Source organism: Hemiscyllium ocellatum, chromosome 8, assembly GCF_020745735.1.
Source record: "Hemiscyllium ocellatum isolate sHemOce1 chromosome 8, sHemOce1.pat.X.cur, whole genome shotgun sequence".
Lineage (NCBI taxonomy): Eukaryota > Metazoa > Chordata > Chondrichthyes > Orectolobiformes > Hemiscylliidae > Hemiscyllium > Hemiscyllium ocellatum.
In genome coordinates this window covers 54,083,950-54,104,502 of record NC_083408.1, presented here as the reverse complement: position 1 = coordinate 54,104,502, position 20,553 = coordinate 54,083,950, and the positions used below count along the sequence as shown (strand labels likewise).

At 43.1% G+C, this 20,553-nt stretch overlaps 1 protein-coding gene across 2 annotated transcripts in view; it reads right to left on the bottom strand.

Moving 5' to 3' along the window:
• Window positions 1–20,553, bottom strand: part of arhgap5 (Rho GTPase activating protein 5) — a 76,589-nt gene that overhangs the window by 20,947 nt on the left and 35,089 nt on the right. For both annotated transcript variants that reach the window (XM_060829046.1, XM_060829047.1), the window contains exon 4: window positions 9,987–10,064. In XM_060829046.1, the coding sequence (XP_060685029.1) occupies window positions 9,987–10,064 (78 nt within the window). The remainder of the gene's footprint in view (window positions 1–9,986; window positions 10,065–20,553) is intronic.

Genomic DNA, 20,553 nt, shown 5'->3' with positions numbered 1-20,553 from the left:
TGTTTTTCAAGACACCCAACACATCCTCCTTATTATTGGAAATTAATTATCTGAGTTCCAGGTACTGTCCTAGGCCCAACAATCTTCAGCTGCTTTATCTATGACCTTTCCTCTATCTTAAGTTCAAAATTGGGAATGTTTGTTGACAACTGCACTATGTTCAGTACCATTCATTCCTCATACTCTAAAGCAGTCCTTTCCTGGTCTTTTTGCAGTAAGACATGGATCCTTCTGGGATCTACCCACTTTGGACTTCTGATTTGGGCCTGAAAGTCTGAAAGATCAAAGAATTATAGAAACATACAATACAGAACAGGCCTTTCGGCTATCAAATCTGTACGACCTGGAATCTTTGGATTGAAGTGAAAATGGGCAGAATTATGCTCAAAATTGTGATTAAAGCTGCCAAAGTCAGAAAATGAAGCATTTAACAAATGAGTGCAAGATCACCTTGCACTCAAGGACCCTTATTTAGGGTGCCCTTGCACATGAAGTGTGTATAGCCTGTTTTCCATTGTAATGCTTCAGAAGATGTAGGACATGCTTGTTATAAAAATAACCAGAAAGCTAACTTCTACATAAAAAAAAGTTTCCTCAGGATTTTGTAAGATTCCCTGCAGTGTGGAAACAGGCCCCTCGGCCCAACAAGTCCACACCGAACTTCCAAACAGCAACCCACCCTGACTAGCGCACCTAACACTACGGGCAATTTAGCATGGCCAATTCATCTAACTTGCACATCTTTGTGACTATGGGAGGAAACCGGAGTACCCGGAGAAAACCCATGCAGACATGGGGAGAATGTGCAAACTCCACACAGTTGCCAGAGGAGGGAATTGAACCTGGGACCCTGGCGCTGTGAGGCAGCAGTGCTAACCACTGAGACACTGTGCCACCCTTTGACCAGGATATATTTCAGGCAGAGGTAGATAGATTCTACAGTACCAAGGGGATGAAAGGTTATATGCAGCAATGTGGAGTTGATGTCAAAATCAGATCAGCTATGCTCTTATTTAATAGCTGAGCAGAATCAAAGGGTTAAGTGGCCTACTCTTGCTCCTTGTTTGTATATCTGTAACACAAAACAAGTAAGATACAGCCAAGGAATGGTGATAGATGAAAAATGAAGGCAAGAGGTATCTCAATATTGAGTCGCAGAGGCTGTCAAGTGGCTAAGTGGAAAATGAGGTTTGTTTTACTGGGTACTGTAGCAGGCCCAGGACTGGGAGCAAAGTGAAACGAGTAGCAGCTAGAAGATCAGAGGCAATTCCTATGGCTAGGTAGGAGGTGTTGAACAAAGTGGTCATCCAGTCTGCATTTTGTTTTAAATGAGTGCCCCCTTATTTTTAAACTGTGACCCCTTGATTCACATTTTGCCTTGCCAATGCTGAAGACTCAGTGAGGGAAATAACTTCTCTCATCAATAATAACCTTGAAATTGCAAGATATGCATACAGTCACTATGTACTCTCTCCCTAACTTCAAGCTGTTTTAAAAGTTCCATTTGAAGTTGCTTCACCCTCCATCAATCCAAACTTTCCCCAAATTCATAACTGTGCTTAATGAAATTCACCACTGGCATTGATTATCAATTCAAAATGCTCTCGTTTCTTCACAGCATAGCTGCAGATGTTGTACACAAGGGAGTTATTGGAGATACACTTTGATTGTTGATATTCATCTTAATTTAACTTTTCCTAATAGTACTCTCAGTAGATTCAGCAAAACTTATGAACTTCCCAGTTAACAAACACACGATTATCTTGCTTAAGACAACTGAACACCTTAAGTTTAACCTCTAAATTATTGGCTTCCCTCTTAGTGAACTACGGAGTTGAAATAGATGGTTCTTTAGACATTATTGGCATTGATTTTACACAAATCACACAGTGCAGTAGGCCGGATGCACAACTTTCAATAAGCGCCAAATAAAATGTTAAATAAATAGAAATAATTACACAATCTTACAGAGAACAATACTTACAACAAATATCGGCACAAAATGCAGTATTGAAGCATTTCTTGACACATATGCAGTCCTGACTTATTAAACACACTCTTGACACCTGCACAGCAATAACTGGCCAACATGCAAAGTAACTGTGCTTAAGCAGAAATGAAGGCTATTTTGTACTACTTAGCAAAGTTGTCAAATTTTGAGATCTCTGCAAGACAAAAGCGCATTCTTAGAATATGTTTATCGGGAATATCTATAAATTATCAACATCTCCCTTCTGAACTTCAACAGTGAACTGAAGATACATAACCTGACAATATTCTGTGAAAGTTTGAGGTAACAATGAGCACAATAAACACAAGAACAAGAGGAGGCCATTTAGCCATGCCAATCCGCTTCATCATTCAATGAAATCATGGCTGATCTGCCACCTAACCTTTTCCCCATATCCTTCAATTATTTTGATTCACATGGGAATATAGGAATTAGGAGCAACAGGAGGCAATTCATCTAGACAAGTAGGCTACATTATTCAAACATATCATAGCTGATAATCTACTGCTGTGCCATTTTTCCTCACTATTACCATATCCCTCTATATCACCAATATCCAGAAATCTATTAATTTCTATCTTGAATATTACTAGTGGGTGAGCTTTCACAGCTTCCTCGTAAAGAATTCAAAAGACTCACCACCTCGAGTGAAGAAATTCCTTCTCATCTCAGTCTTATGGCATGACCCTTGTTCTGAAATGCATGCTCAGATTTGAGCAGCCAGGTGAAACATCCTATCCAAATCTATCCTATCATGCCCTGCAAAAAGTTTGCAAAAAATTTCAATAAATGAAATCTTACTATGGCAGCATGATGACTTAGTGGTCAGCACTGCTGCCTCACAGCGCCAGGAGCCCAGGTTCGATTCCAGCCTCAGGCTTCCATCTGTGTGGAGTTTGCATATTCTCTCGGAGTCTGCATGGGTTTCTTCCGGATGCTCCGGTTTCCTCCCACAGTCCAAAGTTGTACAGGTTATGTGAATTGGCCATGCTAAATTGTCCATAGTGTTCAGGGGTGTGAGGTTAGGTGCATTACTCAGGAGAATGTACAGAATTGGGTAGGGGAATGAGATTGGATGGGTTACTCTTCAGAGAGTCAGTGCAGACTTGTTGGGCCAAATGGCCTGTTTCCACACTGCAGTGATTCTATTCCATGAGAACTCGAGAATATTCTATCTCTCCTCACAAAACAAACCTACCATTGTGAGGATTTGATTGGCAAATCCCTACTGCACTCTATGGCAAGCAGCTTTGTCCTGAGAGAACAAATGCAAAACATCACAAATACCCGCAGTGAGATCTCACCAATGTTTTATATAAAGAGGAATCTCGATTATTCGAACACCATAAGCGGGGAGTATTTTCAGATAATCGAATGCCAGATGACACAGTTTAGCCAAGCACTGGGACCTTACAATCTTGTTCAGATAATCTGAATTTTGGATAATCACATGACGAATAATCAAGGTTCCTCTGTGAATGTAGCAAAACACCTTTATATCTCCTTGCAATGAAGGCCAACCTACTTTATATTTCTAACCGTTAGCTTCACAAACAGCTGATTTTGAGGAGTGTTTAACATTGCTTGCAGTAAACATTAACAATTACATCCTAGATGTCAGACTGTGTGGAGTTTGCACGTTCTCCCCGTGTCTGCGTGGGTTTCCTCCGGGTGCTCCAGTTTCCTCCCACAGTCCAAAGATGTGCAGGTTAGGTGAATTGGCTATGCTAAATTGTCCGTAGTATTAGGTAAGGGGTAAATGTAGGGGTATGGGTGGGTTGCGCTTCGGCGGGTCGGTGTGGACTTGTTGGGCCGAAGGGCCTATTTCCACACTGTAAGTAATCTAAAAAAAAGCTTGCCCAATTAACAGCATCAGTAGAGACAGATTTATTTTAGAACTTAGGGATTTGGCAGCTCAAGGTACAGCTACTATGGAGTGAACTGCACAAGCAGCCAGATATGAAGGAGCTGTTTCCACATTTTGAAAGTCTATATGACTGTAGGGCGGTACATACATTGGAAGGGGTGAAACCATGGAGGTTTGGATTTTTAAAGTCAAGGTGCTGCTCAACCAAAAACCCATGTAGGTTAGCTAATACAGACACAACAGATGAAGGAATGGGGAGCTTCATACATGTATCCCTTCAAACATGTTGGATAGGAGAGTGATGCTAGAAAGAGTTTAAATTGGTCTGAAGCAAACAGTTGCAGCAAGATGGGTTTGAAAATGGAACTAAGAGAAAGACACATGTTCAGAGATAAGGTAAAGAGAAACTGATAGAAAATTAAGCTCGTGATTCAAAGAAGGGAGTGAAGTGGCTGCAACAGGTAAACGGATGGCTTCAAGTCATGACCACCTTGCCGTAGACATAAGGGTAGAACATATCAGATTTAATTGTGAGTAGCTGAATCAGTCGTAGGTCATACATTTTCTAGTCTGCTTCATTTGGACACAAGGGAGCAGTTGATGGCTGCACCACTGAGGAAATGATCAAAGCGAAAGAGAATAATGGTTTTAATGAGAAACATGGCATCAGAGTGGAGATGAGAGCATGGCTAAATAGATCAGTGATTGCAGAAATATTATGGTGAGTGGGTAGCCAAAGGTTAGCCTGTTAAGATCTCAAAAGTGCAGCTGAAAATGAAATGGGGAAAGAGTATTTTCCAATGCCAAGCATAAAACGAATTAGTATGATCAATTAAAATGGTGCTTTGAATAACCCAGGATGAGAAGTCATCAGAGGTGGATGGAGAAAAGCAGTTAAGATATCTCAATGAGAAAATTGTGATGCTCCATGGATAGGTAGTGCAAAATGAGGATTTCAAATGGAAGGTGAGAAGGGTGAAATAGAAAGCAGTGCTCAAAGGCAGAGAAAGTATCAAAAGAATTGGGGGACAGAGAGATATGAAGGACAGGCAACCCAATTTGTGAGATTACAAGCTATGCAGTGAAAAAAAAGCAGCCTCATTACAAACTCTATAATATTATCAAGTATATAAACATCAACAATTCTGAAATAATTCCACGGCTGAATTCAAGACTAATTTAACCAGCGCTTTGTAGTTATTACTGGAGGAGTCAATCCTGGACTTGAACCTGGCTTGACAAATTATATCTTGATTTATTTTGAATGAAGTGGTCTCTCACTAAAGCAGAATAATGTTAAAATCAAGTTTATTAATAAAAAAAAGATGTAATAGAATAAACTAACCCATCTACTTATGGTGCAAATACACAAAGACACGGAGTCAGTTACAGATACGTAAAGCACAAAATAGACCCTTTGGTCGGACTTGTCCATGCTGAACAGATAACCCTAATCTAGTCCCATTTGCCAGCATCCGGCCCATATCCCTTTAAACCCCTCTTATTCATATGTCCATCCAGATGCCTTTTAAATATTGCAATTGTACCAGCCTCCACCACTTCCTCTGGCAGCTCATTTCATACACATACCACCCTCTGCGTGAAAAAGTTGCCCCTTAGGTCTCTTCAATATCTTTCCTCTCTCACCCTCAACCAATGCACTCTCGTTCTGGACTCCCCCACCCAAGGGAAAAGACTTTGTCTATTTATCTTCTCCATGCTCCTCATGATTTTATAAATCTCTATAAGGTCACCCCTCAGCCTCTGACGCTCCAGGGAAAACAGCCCCGGCTTATTCAACCTCTCCCTATAGCTCAAATCCTCCAACCCTGGCAACATTGTTGTAAATCTTTTCTGAACCCTTTCAAGTTTCACAACAGCCTTCCGATAGGAAGGAGGCCAGAATTGCACGCAACATTCCAAAAGTGGCCTAACCAATGTCCTGTACAGCCGCAACATATCTTCCTAACTCAATGCTCTGACCAATAAAAGAAAGCATACCAAACATCATCTTCACTATCCTATACCTGCTATATTCAACTTTATTCAACCCAAAGACTCCTTTATGAAGGTGAAAAGAAACAGGACAGCTTTTGCATAGTACAAAATACATCTCTGGTATAGTGTCAAAACACCAACTGTAAAACACTCGCACCGAAGTCTTGACATCTAACACTTCTGTAGGTTACACTGGATCTGCAGGTATCTTCTTTATGGAGAGAGAGCAAGGGAAAGAGTGCAAAAGCGCTAGAGAGAAAGGGGGCGCGCGGGGGAGAGAAAGGGGGCGAGAGAGAGAGAAAGCCCGCGCGCGAGGGAGAGAAAGCCCGCGCGCGAGGGAGAGAAAGCCCGCGCGCGAGGGAGAGAAAGCCCGCGCGCGAGGGAGAGAAAGCCCGCGCGCGAGGGAGAGAAAGCCCGCGCGCGAGGGAGAGAAAGCCCGCGCGCGAGGGAGAGAAAGCCCGCGCGCGAGGGAGAGAAAGCCCGCGCGCGAGGGAGAGAAAGCCCGCGCGCGAGGGAGAGAAAGCCCGCGCGCGAGGGAGAGAAAGCCCGCGCGCGAGGGAGAGAAAGCCCGCGCGCGAGGGAGAGAAAGCCCGCGCGCGAGGGAGAGAAAGCCCGCGCGCGAGGGAGAGAAAGCCCGCGCGCGAGGGAGAGAAAGCCCGCGCGCGAGGGAGAGAAAGCCCGCGCGCGAGGGAGAGAAAGCCCGCGCGCGAGGGAGAGAAAGCCCGCGCGCGAGGGAGAGAAAGCCCGCGCGCGAGGGAGAGAAAGCCCGCGCGCGAGGGAGAGAAAGCCCGCGCGCGAGGGAGAGAAAGCCCGCGCGCGAGGGAGAGAAAGCCCGCGCGCGAGGGAGAGAAAGCCCGCGCGCGAGGGAGAGAAAGCCCGCGCGCGAGGGAGAGAAAGCCCGCGCGCGAGGGAGAGAAAGCCCGCGCGCGAGGGAGAGAAAGCCCGCGCGCGAGGGAGAGAAAGCCCGCGCGCGAGGGAGAGAAAGCCCGCGCGCGAGGGAGAGAAAGCCCGCGCGCGAGGGAGAGAAAGCCCGCGCGCGAGGGAGAGAATGACTTACAGACGAATACCCAGCATTGGTATGAGGACCCTTACTTTTCCTGATATATATATATATGTGTGTGTGTGCGTGTGTGGTGTACAGAACACAACTTAAAAATTTGTGTATGCTACACAAAGCTTGAAAACATTTTCAACAGTGCAGAGATAATACAGAACTTTGAAACTTCTAGATAGTTTGGTGGAATGAATGGAGAAGCAGCAGACAAAATTTTGCTGCAGAATGAACTGATTAATTTTGGCAGGAACAACAGAAGACAATATAAAATAAAAATTACATTTCTGAGAGCAGGAGCAAAAAGATTGAGGGATCGATTTGCTGGAAGCAGTATGAAAGATTCAGAGAACAGTTAATAAATAGACTGTGGCTGGTCCGCTTGTGGCACTGTGGTAGTGCCCCTCCTACCTTGGACCAGGAGCCCCAGGTTTACGTTTCACCTGCTCCAGAGGTGTGGAATAACATTTCTGAGCAGGTTGATTAGAAAAATAGGTTAAATTAATAACAGCATATTGCATCTTAAGGGTTATTAATAAGCATATCAAGTAGAAAAGCAGGAAAGTCATGATAAACGTGTATGTAACACTGGTTCAGTCTCAACCGGAGTACTGCACACAACCGTGGGCGGCACGGTGGCACAGTGGTTAGCACTGCTGCCTCACAGCGCCAGGGACCTGGGTTCAATTCCCACCTCAGGCGACTGACTGTGTGGAGTTTGCACGTTCTCCCCGTGTCTGCGTGGGTTTCCTCCGGGTGCTCCGGTTTCCTCCCACAGTCCAAAGATGTGCGGGTCAGGTGAATTGGCCATGCTAAATTGCCCATAGTGTTAGGTAAGGGGTATATGTAGGGGTAGGGGTATGGGTGGGTTGCGCTTCGGCGGGTCGGTGTGGACTTGTTGGGCCGAAGGGCCTGTTTCCACACTGTAAGTAATCTAATCTAACTCAGGGAATTACATTTTCAGAAAGACATGAAAGCGTTAAAGAGACTGCAGAAAAGAATCACAAGAAATTTGCATGTCAATAGGTTCAAGAGGTTGGGACTTGGAGGAGGCCAGGAGGAGTTTTCACAATAATGTGTTTGAAATCATGAGAGTTCCAAACAGAATAGGTGGGGAAAAATTGTTCCCATTGGTGTAGGGATCCAGCAAAAGAGACTGAGAGACCTAGCAACAGAATTAGGCCATTCAGCCCATTTAATCTGCTCCATCATTCAATCATGGTGATAGAGACATACCGCACAGAAACAGACCCTTCACTCCAACTCATCCAAATTCTAAACTAATCTAGTCCCATTTACCAGCACTTGGCACATTTCCCTCCTCCAACTGCCCTCTCGATCATGAATTCACCTCCCAACACTAAACCATCATCTCCCAGACCGTACACAATCTCATCATCTTAGGGGATCTCCCACCCACAGGTTCCAACCTCATAGTTCGGGAACCTCACACCGGCCAAGATCCACAAGCCTGACTACCCTGACCGACCTATTGTCTCAGCGTGCTCCTGCCCCACTGAATTCATCTCCACATACCTCGATACTTCTGTCTTATCCCCTTGGTCCAGGAACTGCCTACATACGTTTGGGACACCACCCATGCTCCCCACCTCCTCCAAGACTTCAGTTTCCCTGGCCCCCAATGCCTCATCTTCACCAAGGACACCCAATCGCTATACACCTCCATCTGCCATGACTAGGGCCTCAAGCCCTCCGTTCCTTCCTCTCCCGAAATCCCCACCAGTACCCTTCCATTGACACTCTTATTCATTTGGCTGAACTGGTCCTCACCATCAACAATTTCTCCTTCTATTCCTCCCACTTCCTACCAACAAAAAGGGTCACCATGGGAACAACTCTTTCTACCCCTCCCCTACTCTTAAATGTCTCCTTGTATTTAGCGCTCACTCTGGTCCACACAAGGAGCATGAATCTCAAATCTGATAGACAAGCTCAAGGACTGAGGCTCTTCCAGCAATATCACCTGGATTCCATTACCTGCCGTGCTGGTAGTTACACTCTCCTGTCTCTGATCACTGACTGAATTCAATCTAAGGGGTGTGACTACCTCCTAAAACAAAGCATCCAGGGAATCCTCCTCCTCCTTGATAGGTCACAGTGTTCGAAGTTTAGACTCCAGCTTCTCAACTGAGTCAGAACATGTTGAGCATCCAGCACTTGCGTCAGAAGTGGTCATTATGTATCACAATTAGGTCCACCACTTCCCACATCATACAGGTATATGATCCTGAATCACTATTTTGAAATAAAATCCACATTTCAAAAACAGATTGTTGAGTTTAAATGATCTATGTTGGTAATTATATTCTGTTCGTTCTTCCTGAATGGATTTGTTTGGACCAGTGTCACAGACCACTTCAAAAGCTAAACTCTTCCTCCCCAAAATCTGGTTTCTTTCTTTCCCAGTCCAATAGTGAGGTAATTTAGAATTAGTCAAATGGGCAAACAAAGAAGCTTCTTCAGTCAAATTTAGCTTAGTGACGACATTATATTCCCTCATTTTACCTTCCTTAATAACTTAAAATTGATCTATAAAATATAGGATGGGAGTAAATTACAGTCTATTACAGAAGATACAAGTTAAATGATCTTTGTTCAAATTAAAAAAAAACAGTTGCAGTGACTCCTCAAAATTATATCCAGAGGTGGTACCAGACAGACAGCAACATTTCAAACTATATGCTATTGACTCTCAATGGTTTGTCTCTGGCGTCAGAAAGACTGCTCAATTTTGATAAGACTGATTGAGAAATACTATATTGATAAGAAGTTAAAACTGGGGAAAAATGAGTAAGTCACAATACTCCAAAACAACTGCTAAAGGTCTACATTAACATAATAATGAAAATGCTTTTATCTGAATGAAAATAAATTTGGCTTCCCTTTTGTCATATCTTATGGTTGTTCTTGATTTGAACATCAAAAGTCTAGCCTATTGATTTTTTAAATCCTGTACGTAGTTACAAAACAATGTCAATACATGATACAGTGAGAATATAAGGCTTCATTTTGTTATTTAGAAACACTGGTACCGTTACCTTGATCAAACTGCCTTTGAATGTTATCTTGATCAGTCCTGTTTCCACTTACACGATACAGTCCTTCTGTGTTTAAACCTAAAAAGAAAAGAGTTCATTACCAAATTATACAAATAAACGGTTGAAAAAAAATGAAGCTATTGTCCATTGTTTCAGATTGAATGAAAAAACTACTCAAAACAGAAGGGGAGGTAGGGAGAAATTGTTGCAATTGGATGAAGTAATGGTAGTAAGGTATGCCATGTAATGAAATCTCCAGGAATATGTCCAGATCCATCAATCCTGGTGCTGCAAATAAACATTACTGCAAAAGATGGTCACATAGTCAATTATGACCGACAGTTGTAAGCATGATCTCAATTGAAGACTTAAGAATAAGGCAACAGGCAAAGGGGTCTAATGACACACTGATAATGTCACTACCTCTGGGCCAGAGGACCCATGTTCAAATCCGAACATCTTCAGAAGTGTGTCATGACAAGTTAGAATAGGTTGATTGAAAATGTCTAGGACAATGAGCGTGATTATCACCTCCTTGGAGATGATAACCCGTCCTTTCAGAAGGACAAATAATTGGGTAGGTTGACCTCAGTGAGATACTTGTCCATTTTTTGCCACCTTCACAATTTACCACTAGAAGAGGCTGCCCATAGATGACCTTCTCAACTCTCCACCAATCAGGGCTCTTAAATGGTGAATTAACAGTAAATTAAGGGCCTCAATATGCCACCAGCCTGATCACTTGTCTTTCCAGACAGCAAAAACAAAAGGCTGGTTCTGAGTAACCTAGCTTCTTATTTGGGGGTCAGAAAATGCATGACAGCTCCATTTGCGTCAATCTAGGGAACTCTACTGATTCTTCTTTCCACCCCCCTCGCAACCAATTCTAACACTACAAAACTAGAAAAACCACTTATCTTCTCAATGCTTAAGCCCCCAAAACCTGTACTGCCAGAGGCAATGTCTAAAGCCCAGACGCTGTGGCCTATGAGTTTGCTGAGAAGCTCACCAGTCAATTCTAAATAGCTGACTGGGACTTGATCCAAAAATCATTCTCCCTGATGACGGGAGGGGAGACAGTCACTAGTAAAGATGCACACTCCCATGCTTACTGCATTCAGTATTAAATTTTGGCCACTCTACTTTGGATAATTAGCGTTCATCTGCTTCACTTCCTGCAAATAAATTTAGCCAAGCAACAGCTGAACCACAGTGATTGTGAAGGACTAGTGTGTATCCCCCAGCATGTGCCAAGTTAGCTGATAGCAGCCAATACAAAAGATAGGAATAATGCAGTTAGCCTCTAATACTTGGAAGAATGCAGAGCGCCCCCACCTCCTCAAATCTAGAATTTCATCACTAAATTTCTTCCTCTTCTCTCTTTGAAGAGGTATCTTAAAACCAAAACCACCTCTTTCAACAAACATTTGCTTACCAGTCATTATATTAACAATTTACATAAGGAACAAGTAACTCAATATCAAGTGTTGTAAAATCAAACTTGTAGTAATGTGACCAGCGAGGAGGAATTCAATATGATAGAAGCAGCACTACAAAACAAAGTGTCAAATAATTTTTAACAAATTTGAGATAACACATTTGAACAGGAAAATATAATCATCATCTACACCCAAGAACAGAAAAAAGTGAATATATAAAGGAGCAAAGATTTTGAGGTTGATAGATGAGCAAATCTTTAAAAACATCTTCACAATTCAATATAGTAATTAAAATATTTAAATTCTGGGATTGTTTAAAAGGGACAGATTTCAAAAGTAGTAAATTTACTTTACATTTGAATAGGAATCTGATTAGAATGCACTTAAGGGTATTCCATAAATCGAATGCAGACACGATGGACAAACAACAAAGAGGATGGTACTACAATTGACAGATTTCAGCTCTCAATGGCTGAACGGATTTATGTTTGTTTCAAGGGTGGAAAATTCAGAAATTTAAATCTTTAAATCTATAGCTAGGATTGACAGACCAAATATGCAAACAATGTTGCCAGTTGTGGGGGAATCTAAAATTAGGAACTTCAAATAGTCTAATCAGTATAAGAAGAAAAGTTATTTAACTAAGACTGATCACTGTCAAAATTGCGACAAGTGATTGAGGCAAATAGACTGGATGAGTTCAAATGGAAACTGGATGATGTTATGATCCTAGATCAGGTCACCAACTTTATTTTTTGAACTCAGATGGGATTACCAAATTATGTTAAGGCCTTAGAGACCAGTAACTTTTACTTATACAATAAAGCAAAAGCTGAGAACCAGATGACTTACTGAGGAAAAAGTCACAAGGTTCCAGAGTTTTGGACAAAAAAAATCCTTTACTTGTCAAGACATGTAGGATTTATAACAAGCAAAACTAATGTCATTTACAAAATACCATGCAACAACTGTAATAAATACTACACTGGGCAGACAGACAGAAAATTAGCCACCAGAATACATGAAGATCAACTAGCCCCAAAATGACGTGAACCTCACTCACTAGTATCCTTAAATACAGAGAAGGAAGGACACCACTTCGACTGGGACAACACATCCATCCTAGGACAAGCCAAACAGCGACATGCACGAGAATTCCTAGAAGCATGGCATTCTAACTGAAACTCTATCAACAAAAACATTGACTTGGATCCCATTTACCACCCGGAGAAAAAGAACAGGAAACAACATCACAAGTGGAAATGGTGTCACCACAGGAAATGACATCACCAACCCAAGGAAACCCAAACATATAAAGAGAAAGCAGGAAACACCAGCAGTGCTTCGTCTGGAGGCTCACTGAAGATGTTACCTAGTATGGTGACAAAATGTCTGAAAATGAACCTTCCAGCTCATCGAGCAAACCGACATCCACATGTAGAACTTGTATCTCTTATCCAGAATTAACACATAATAAACATAGGTAACATACAATGGTCAAGCAACCTGCAGTGCAAGTCAAATAGTAAATGTGATCAACATAGAGCCCATGAATTTCTAAACAAGATCCGCTCCCCCTCCCCCCACAAAAAACATCCATGGCACGGCGTTTTTAATCAAACCTCACTACATTTCACAGGGAACTACAATTCTTCACTTCTGTTGACTTGACTTCGACATTTCTTCTCAAGAATCACTCCATTACAAATTGCCTCACCTCTGACCTCGCAAGTCACTCTCAAGCTTTGGGCCCATGTACCCAGGACTCTGAAACTGCATTCCAGTACCCATTTTCAAGCATAACTCCAGCTCTTCACTGCCAGCCAGATTCACCTGTCTGGGATCCTCACCGATCCTCTCCTTCTCCAAGCTCCAAACTTACTCAGTTACATCAAACAAATATTGTTTATGCTATTGTTGTTTTTGACCTCCCCAATCTCTCAGTTGCACTGAAGTATAATACTTGCAAGCTTCTTCCAAAGTAAGCAGAGCTTCCCAGAATGCAGAACCAGCGATATTCCCACTTGAGCCCTGACTCCAACACTGCCTACTAATTCTTTGAACTTCTTGGGTTTATTTCAACAGCAGAGCAATCCAACTGCTTTGCCAGCAATACAGCTAACTCCACAGTCCTAAAAATGGAGTTTACTTCTCTCCCCTTCAACAAAATGTGTCCTTCAAATTCCTCAACTTCTCTTGTGAGACCCATTGAAAACCTTACAATAAGCTGCAGCTCTATTGCTGGGTAGACTATTGCCACTTAAATCTTGAAACAGTATGCTTATAATATTAAAATTTAACAGAATACTTATTTAATCAATATACAGAGGAACCTCCATTATCCGAATATCAATTATCTGAATTTCGGATTATCTGAAGGGTACATCGAAATATCACATCAAAGAGCTGTTTCAACCCTGATCGCATCGTTTGTTTATAGGTACAATGATTAACAAAAATACAGCTCACTGAAATGTTGCTGAGAACAATTCTGGACAGCCTAGGCACCGTCTCTAAATGACTGACCTCCCGCCCTCCCTCTCTCCCTCACACCCCCCACACTTTCCCTGGAGTTTCACATCGGGGTGAACCCTAAACCCCCCCCCTTCCCCAGATAATTTCTCCAACATTGTCCTGTAAAGGGCAAAGGTGGAACCTGTCAAAAGCTTGCAGTAAAAAGAGGGTGTGTGTGTGTGTGTGTGTGTGTGTGTGTGTGTGTGTGTGTGTGTGTGTGTGTGTGTGTGTGTGTGTGTGTGCGCGCGCGCACGCTCTATTTGGAGACTTACCCCACAAAGACAACAGCAGCCTTTATTGTTGGTGTTCAGTCTGGCTGCCTTGGTGGCGGAAGCTTGGACAGGGTCAGTTAAACGGTGGGTGGGGGGTGCATGGAGGTGGGGGGTGCATGGAGGTGGGGGGTGGGGATTGGGGCTGCAGGAGGTGAGGGGCGGTGGGGCAGCCAGGGTGGGGGTGGACAGTGTTGGAACAGAAGGGATTGGGGGGCTGGCAGGGTGGGAGCAGACCGGGTTGCAGGAGTGAACAGGTTTGGAGTGGGGGGGGGTTGGGGGACAGGGGAGGAGCAGACCGGTTTGGGGGCCGGGTGGGAGTGCAAACAGGGTTGGGTGGCTGATGGGTTTGGGGGGGATGGGGGCAGCAGATGTGATTGGGGGGGCAGGCGGGGTGACAGCAGACGGTGTTGGGGCCGGGTGGGGGTGTGGATGGGATTAGGCGGCAGGGAGCGGGGTGAGAGCAGACAGTGTTGGGGCCGGGTGGGGGTGCAGACGGGGTTAGGTGGCAGGGGACGGGGTGAGAGCGGACTGTGTTGGGGCCGGGTGGGAGTGCGGCCGGGGTTAGGCGGCAGAGGACAGGGTTGGGACCGGGTGGGGGTGCGGACGGAGTTAGGCAGCGGGGGACAGGGTGAGAGCGGACGGTGTTGGGGCCGGGTGGGAGTGTGGATGGGGTTAGGCGGCGGGGGACGGGGTGAGAACAGACGGTGTTGAGCCCGGATGGGGGTGTGAACGGGGTTAGGCAGCGGGAGACAGGGTGAGAACAGATGGTGTTGGGGCCGGGTCGGTTTGAGGGCAAGCGGAGGCTCGTACACAGTATTCTGCTGCTTAGTTTCCTGAACAGGGAGCGGACTTCACAGAAAACCTCAAGATCCAGAGGAAATCAATTAACAGAATAATCAATTATCCGAACGAAATGGTGCCCACCCATCTCACTCGAATAATCGAGATTCCTCTGTATATAGCAGCACAGATTATTTCTCTAAATTGCCTCGCCTGTACTATACATTTTATGGAATACAGAAGTTGAAATGAACAATATAAACTGCTCTGAATAGCTTGATAATTTCCATGCTATCATGCAAAAACTTGCAATAGCACAATGACTGTTTGTGAAAGTATATTTTTTTAAAGTTAAATCTGTCTTTCTCAGACCTATCTCTAGACATGCTGGGATGAATTTACTTCAATACTTAATTTCTATCACAAATATTTGTTTTGTTCTATTTGTTCACATGGTTAATACAAATAATACATTTTTGCTAAAGTAACATAACATCAAGGACTGTGCTTGCTTGCATCTCCAACTAAGCATCAAATTGAGTGACTCAGCCCTGAAGATTACAATCAAGATAATATGACTGCATGTACCTGAATAATGAGCAAGGGTGCTGATAAAATGTTTCGTTCAGTCATAATATCTTTTCAAGTATATCTTTCATTTTAACTTAGTGTTACAAGAAGCATTTTCTGGACATTACACATCCGAGAATTCTCTGAAAATGAATATTCTGTAATAAGCATTTTATAGACCGTTTGGAAAATTGAATTAAAAGTATTTTCTGGAACTGTCCAAATTTGCTTTGTTTATTGGACTGAACAGGGTGGTTTTGAGGACAAGGTGGAACAGACTGTGAGGGTACATAGAGCAAAAGACAAAGGGAAGTGATAATGGTAGCAAATAAGTGAGACAGAATGTGTGCGCAAAAATGAGAAAAACAGGCTGCTGAGAGCAAAATCAACAAGACTAGGCTAAGGGAGGGTAGGTGGGTGTAACAAAATTGGAGGACAGAGATCATACTCAAGTTGTTGAGCTAAATATTGAATTCAAGACTGTAAAGTGTTGTTCCTCCAGTTTGCATTGAGTTTTGTTGGAACACTCTAGCAGGCCTAGAACACAAATGTTAACATGGAAGCAAGGGGGTTTGGGGTCATCTCAAAGGACAGAGATGAAATACTCCACAAAATTGTCTTGGTTGGCATTTGGTCTCGTAAGTATAAAGGAGAGCGCATTGTGAATGGTGAATGTTGTTGACTAAATTGAAAGTATAAGTAAAATGCTGCTTCATTTGGAAGGTGTGTTTGGGGCCTTGGATGGTCAGGAGGGAAGTGAATGGGCAAGTGTTACACCTTCTGCAACTGTATGGGAAGGTACTTTGGAAGAGGAAGGAGATGTTAGGAGTGATGAGAAATGCAGCAGGGGGTCACACAGGGAATGATCCCTGCAGAATGCCAACAGTGAAGACGAAGACAATGTGTTTAGTGGTGGTAGAAATGGCAAAAGATGAATATGGAGGTTAGTCAGGCAGGTTAGGATACAGAACCCTATCATTATGCTTGGAGGGAGGACAAAAGTGAGAGAAACATGGTTGAAGGCCCTGTCAACCAAGTGTGGGGGAATTTTCAGTTGAGGAATGAGGAGGATATATTGGAGGCGCTCCAGTGAAAAGCGGTATCATCGAATGGATGTAACAGAGATGGAGGAACTGGGAGGACAGAACAGAAACCTTGCAGGATGCAAAAGAGAAATGCACTGGATGTAATGTACATTGGGTGGACAGCCTATCTTCAGAAATAAAAACAGTGAGGTTATGGAAAGGAGGAGTTAGACATAAACCAGGCAAATTGTGAAAGATGGAAACTAGCAGAATAAATTTTCAACTCAGATGCCAGTATTGTAGCTGCACTGGCTTGGGCGTGGCAGATTTTGGAATACAAGTCTTCAATACTATGGCCAGGATTTTATCAGTGTCCATAACCTTTATAATATCCAGTGCCTTCAAATCTTTCTTAAAATCAGGTAGAGTGAATTGAATTGAGTGAAGACTGGCATTTGGGAACCTCTGGAGGAGGCTGAAATTGATCATCCCATCAACATCTCTGGATGAAGAATATTGCCAAAGTTTCAGCCTGATCTTCTGCACTGATGTGCTGGGCTCCCCCGTCCTGAAGGATGGATATTTGTGGAGCTGCAGTCACAGTTGGACATGGCAGAACTGCAGAGCACTGATTGTGGAATCACTTAGTCTTGTCCATCACTTCCTACTGATGGCGTCTGGCACATAAGGAGCCCAGTGTTACAGTTTCACTAGGTTGACAATTCATTTTTAGGTATATCTGGTGCTGGTCTTGGAACATCATCCTGTACTTTTAATTGAACCAGTACTGATCCTCTGATTTAATGATAATGGTGGAATGGGAGATATGGCTGACCATGCAGATTGTGCTGGAGTACAATTCCACTGCTGTTGATGATCCACACCATCCACAAGACAGTTTCATGGATATCTAGTCTTGAGACACTTGAGCCACACAACACATTGGAGGGATCCCCGATGTAGGTACAGGACTTCATGACCATAAAATAAATTGGTGAAGACGAGATCTTCACCACATGCCATAGTCCTAGTTTAGCAACTATGCCCAACAGGACTTGAACAATTCAGTCAATAGTGGGGCGGCCAAGTCACTCTTGGTGATGGACAAAGTCTGCCATCTGGTCTTCATTTTGTACCCTCGCCACCCTCAGTGCTTCCTCCGAGTGGCATTCAACATGGACAGATATTGTTTTTTCAAGCTGGGCGAGGAGGGGAACAACAACAACAACAAAAGGTTTCCTTATCCATATTTAACCTGATGTCATCAGACTTCACATGAGGGGAAAACTCTCTCCCAACTGCAAACCACGGTGCTACCACAGGACAGACACAGGGATAGTGATGGTGTTGTCTGGGACACAGTCTGTAAGGTAGGCAAGTATGAATGTCAGACTGTAGTTTGACTAGCCTGCAAGACTGCAAACTCAACTTTGACACTTTCCCACAGATATTATTAAGGAGGACTTTGCAGGAATTAATTTGCCACTGTAGTTTCTGGTGCCTAGGCTAATGCCCAGTGATCTGTCCAGTTTTGAGACTTTTTAATGTTAAATACAATTAATTAGTTTGTTGGATTATTTCAGAAGGCAGTTAAGAATCAATCACATTGCTGCGGGTCTGAATTCATATGTAGGCCAGACTAGGTGAGAACAGTGCACTTCCTTCCCTGAAAGAAGTTAGTGAACCAAATGGGCTTTCTGATCATATACAACTGGTTTGATTATCATCATTAGACTTTTTCTTCCGTCTTGATATATGCCATGGTGGGATTTGAAGCAAAGTCTTCCGAACATTATCAGGGTCTCTAGATTACTAGTTCAGTGGCAATATCACACACCAAACCCTCCACCCATAATGTTTACCATCATTTGCCAGTTGTCAGATACTGAAACAGTTTATATGCACATGCAGCGAGACTTGGACAATATTCAGACAAAGGATGATTAGGAGTTAAGTAACATTGGGGCCATGCAATGACCATCTCCAACAAGAGAGAATCTAACCATATTCCCCTCAGATTCATTGGCATTACCATCGTTCATCCATTCGGGGGGAGGGGGAATATCACTGACCAGAATCTGAACTGAACCAGCTAGGTAAATGCTGTGTTTACAAAGGCAGTCAGAGGCTTATATTTCTGCAACGTGTAACTCACCTTTTGACTCCGCAAACTTGATCCAACTACTTGCAAAGCAAAAGTTCAGAGAGAGATGGAACAGTCCCTTCTTGCCTGGATAAATGCATATCCAGCAACATTCAAAAGAATTTGACACAAAACAAGACAAAGTAGTTTGGTCAATCAGCACCCGATGCACCACCCTCAACATGCAGCACTTATATCATCGGCGCTTCAATAGCAATATGTATTGCAGGCAAAATGAACTACAGTAACTGACCACAGTACTCATAACACCTTCCAAACTTGCAAATATTACCACTGAGAAGGACAACAGCAGCAGATACATGGGTATACTACTATTTTCAGATTCTTCTCCAAGCCCCAATACCCTGACTTGTAACACTTGTCGCTGTTCTTTCATTAAGTTAAATCCTGGAAAACACTCCCTCAGACTACTCACCACCACCTTCTCAAGGGCAATTAGGAATGTTTAATAAATACTGGCATAGCTAGCTACACTTCCGCTGAAAGAATTTTAACAAGTACTTTCACAAAGAAGTTGACCCTCAACTAATTTCATTCAGCATTTGTTTGCCACCAAGGGGCTGCAAGCTGGTTGTCACTTAGACCAATTATTTTCACAATATAAGACTGCACTGGCAAAATGCCACATAATTGTGGGTGTATACTTTTCATTATGGTGCTGTCTGTGTAGGGTGCGAAACTGAGGAGGTCGGTGTGGAAGAACTTGCATGAAGGACACTTTCCAGTTCTAATAGCATTTCCATCCAGATACTGCAATTTCTCTTGCAATTCACCAGTTCAGTAGCTTGACAATCTTACAAGTAAAATGAAAAGCTGGAGTTAAAACATTCAGGTTTCTTTGTGGAGGTGAGGAAGAAGCAAAATATTTTTCCTTTTATAGCTGATTGTAGTAAATGTGGCTTAAAAGCAAAAACACAAGCAAATAACATTCTGAAACACAACCTTACTTGTAAAAATCTTATCTTGAAATTTCAGAGGACTTGCTAATAAATGAGAGAATTTTAAATGAATAATGATTTAAAAACTACTGCTTCTCCCATAATATCACTTGTAAGATTAGGTGCAGGACTTTGGTAGTGAGTGCAGTAGCGCCTCGACATACGAACGACCCCATTCACAAACAAATTGGTTTTCAAACAGGATTGTATGTAAAATTTTGCTTCAATGTACGTACGAAATTCAAGGTATGAACGTAAAAAGCCTGTGTGCGACCTCGTGGTTTCACTGTTCTGCTTTGCTACGCGCTTGTTGAACTCAAAAGCTCTCAGGCCCCACCTGATCTCATTCAGTTTTGTCTTTGGCGCATGCGCTGTGAACAGCCATCCAAGCATTCTTATGCTATTCGAACAATGGGAAAAATTGATTCAGTTCGCGAAGTTTTCAGTTTGCGAACCGGGTCCCGGAATGGATCAAGTTCGCAAGTCGAGGCGCTACTGTATATCTCGACTGCTGACTAAGGGCAGGAAATGACAATGGAATGAGCAAGACTGTTAACAGGCATTGCAGAGAACAAGTGGTGGATAAATAAGAGTCCATCATGGAACAGAAGGGAAAAAAGTGAGCATTAAGGAAGGCGATGGATTATAATTGAACTTGCAGCTGGTAGCATTGGCAACAGAGCTTGCCATGTGCTGGCAGGAAATATGCAAGAATCATAATATTCACACATTTGCATGCTGCAATAGGGAAGCTGCAGGGCAGCTTACTGTCTTCAAAATACTTATGATTGGTTCGGGTTTTTATTGAGTGAAACAAAAGCTCCCGCTTGACATAAGGGAAAAGAGTGAATTATATCTAGAATTA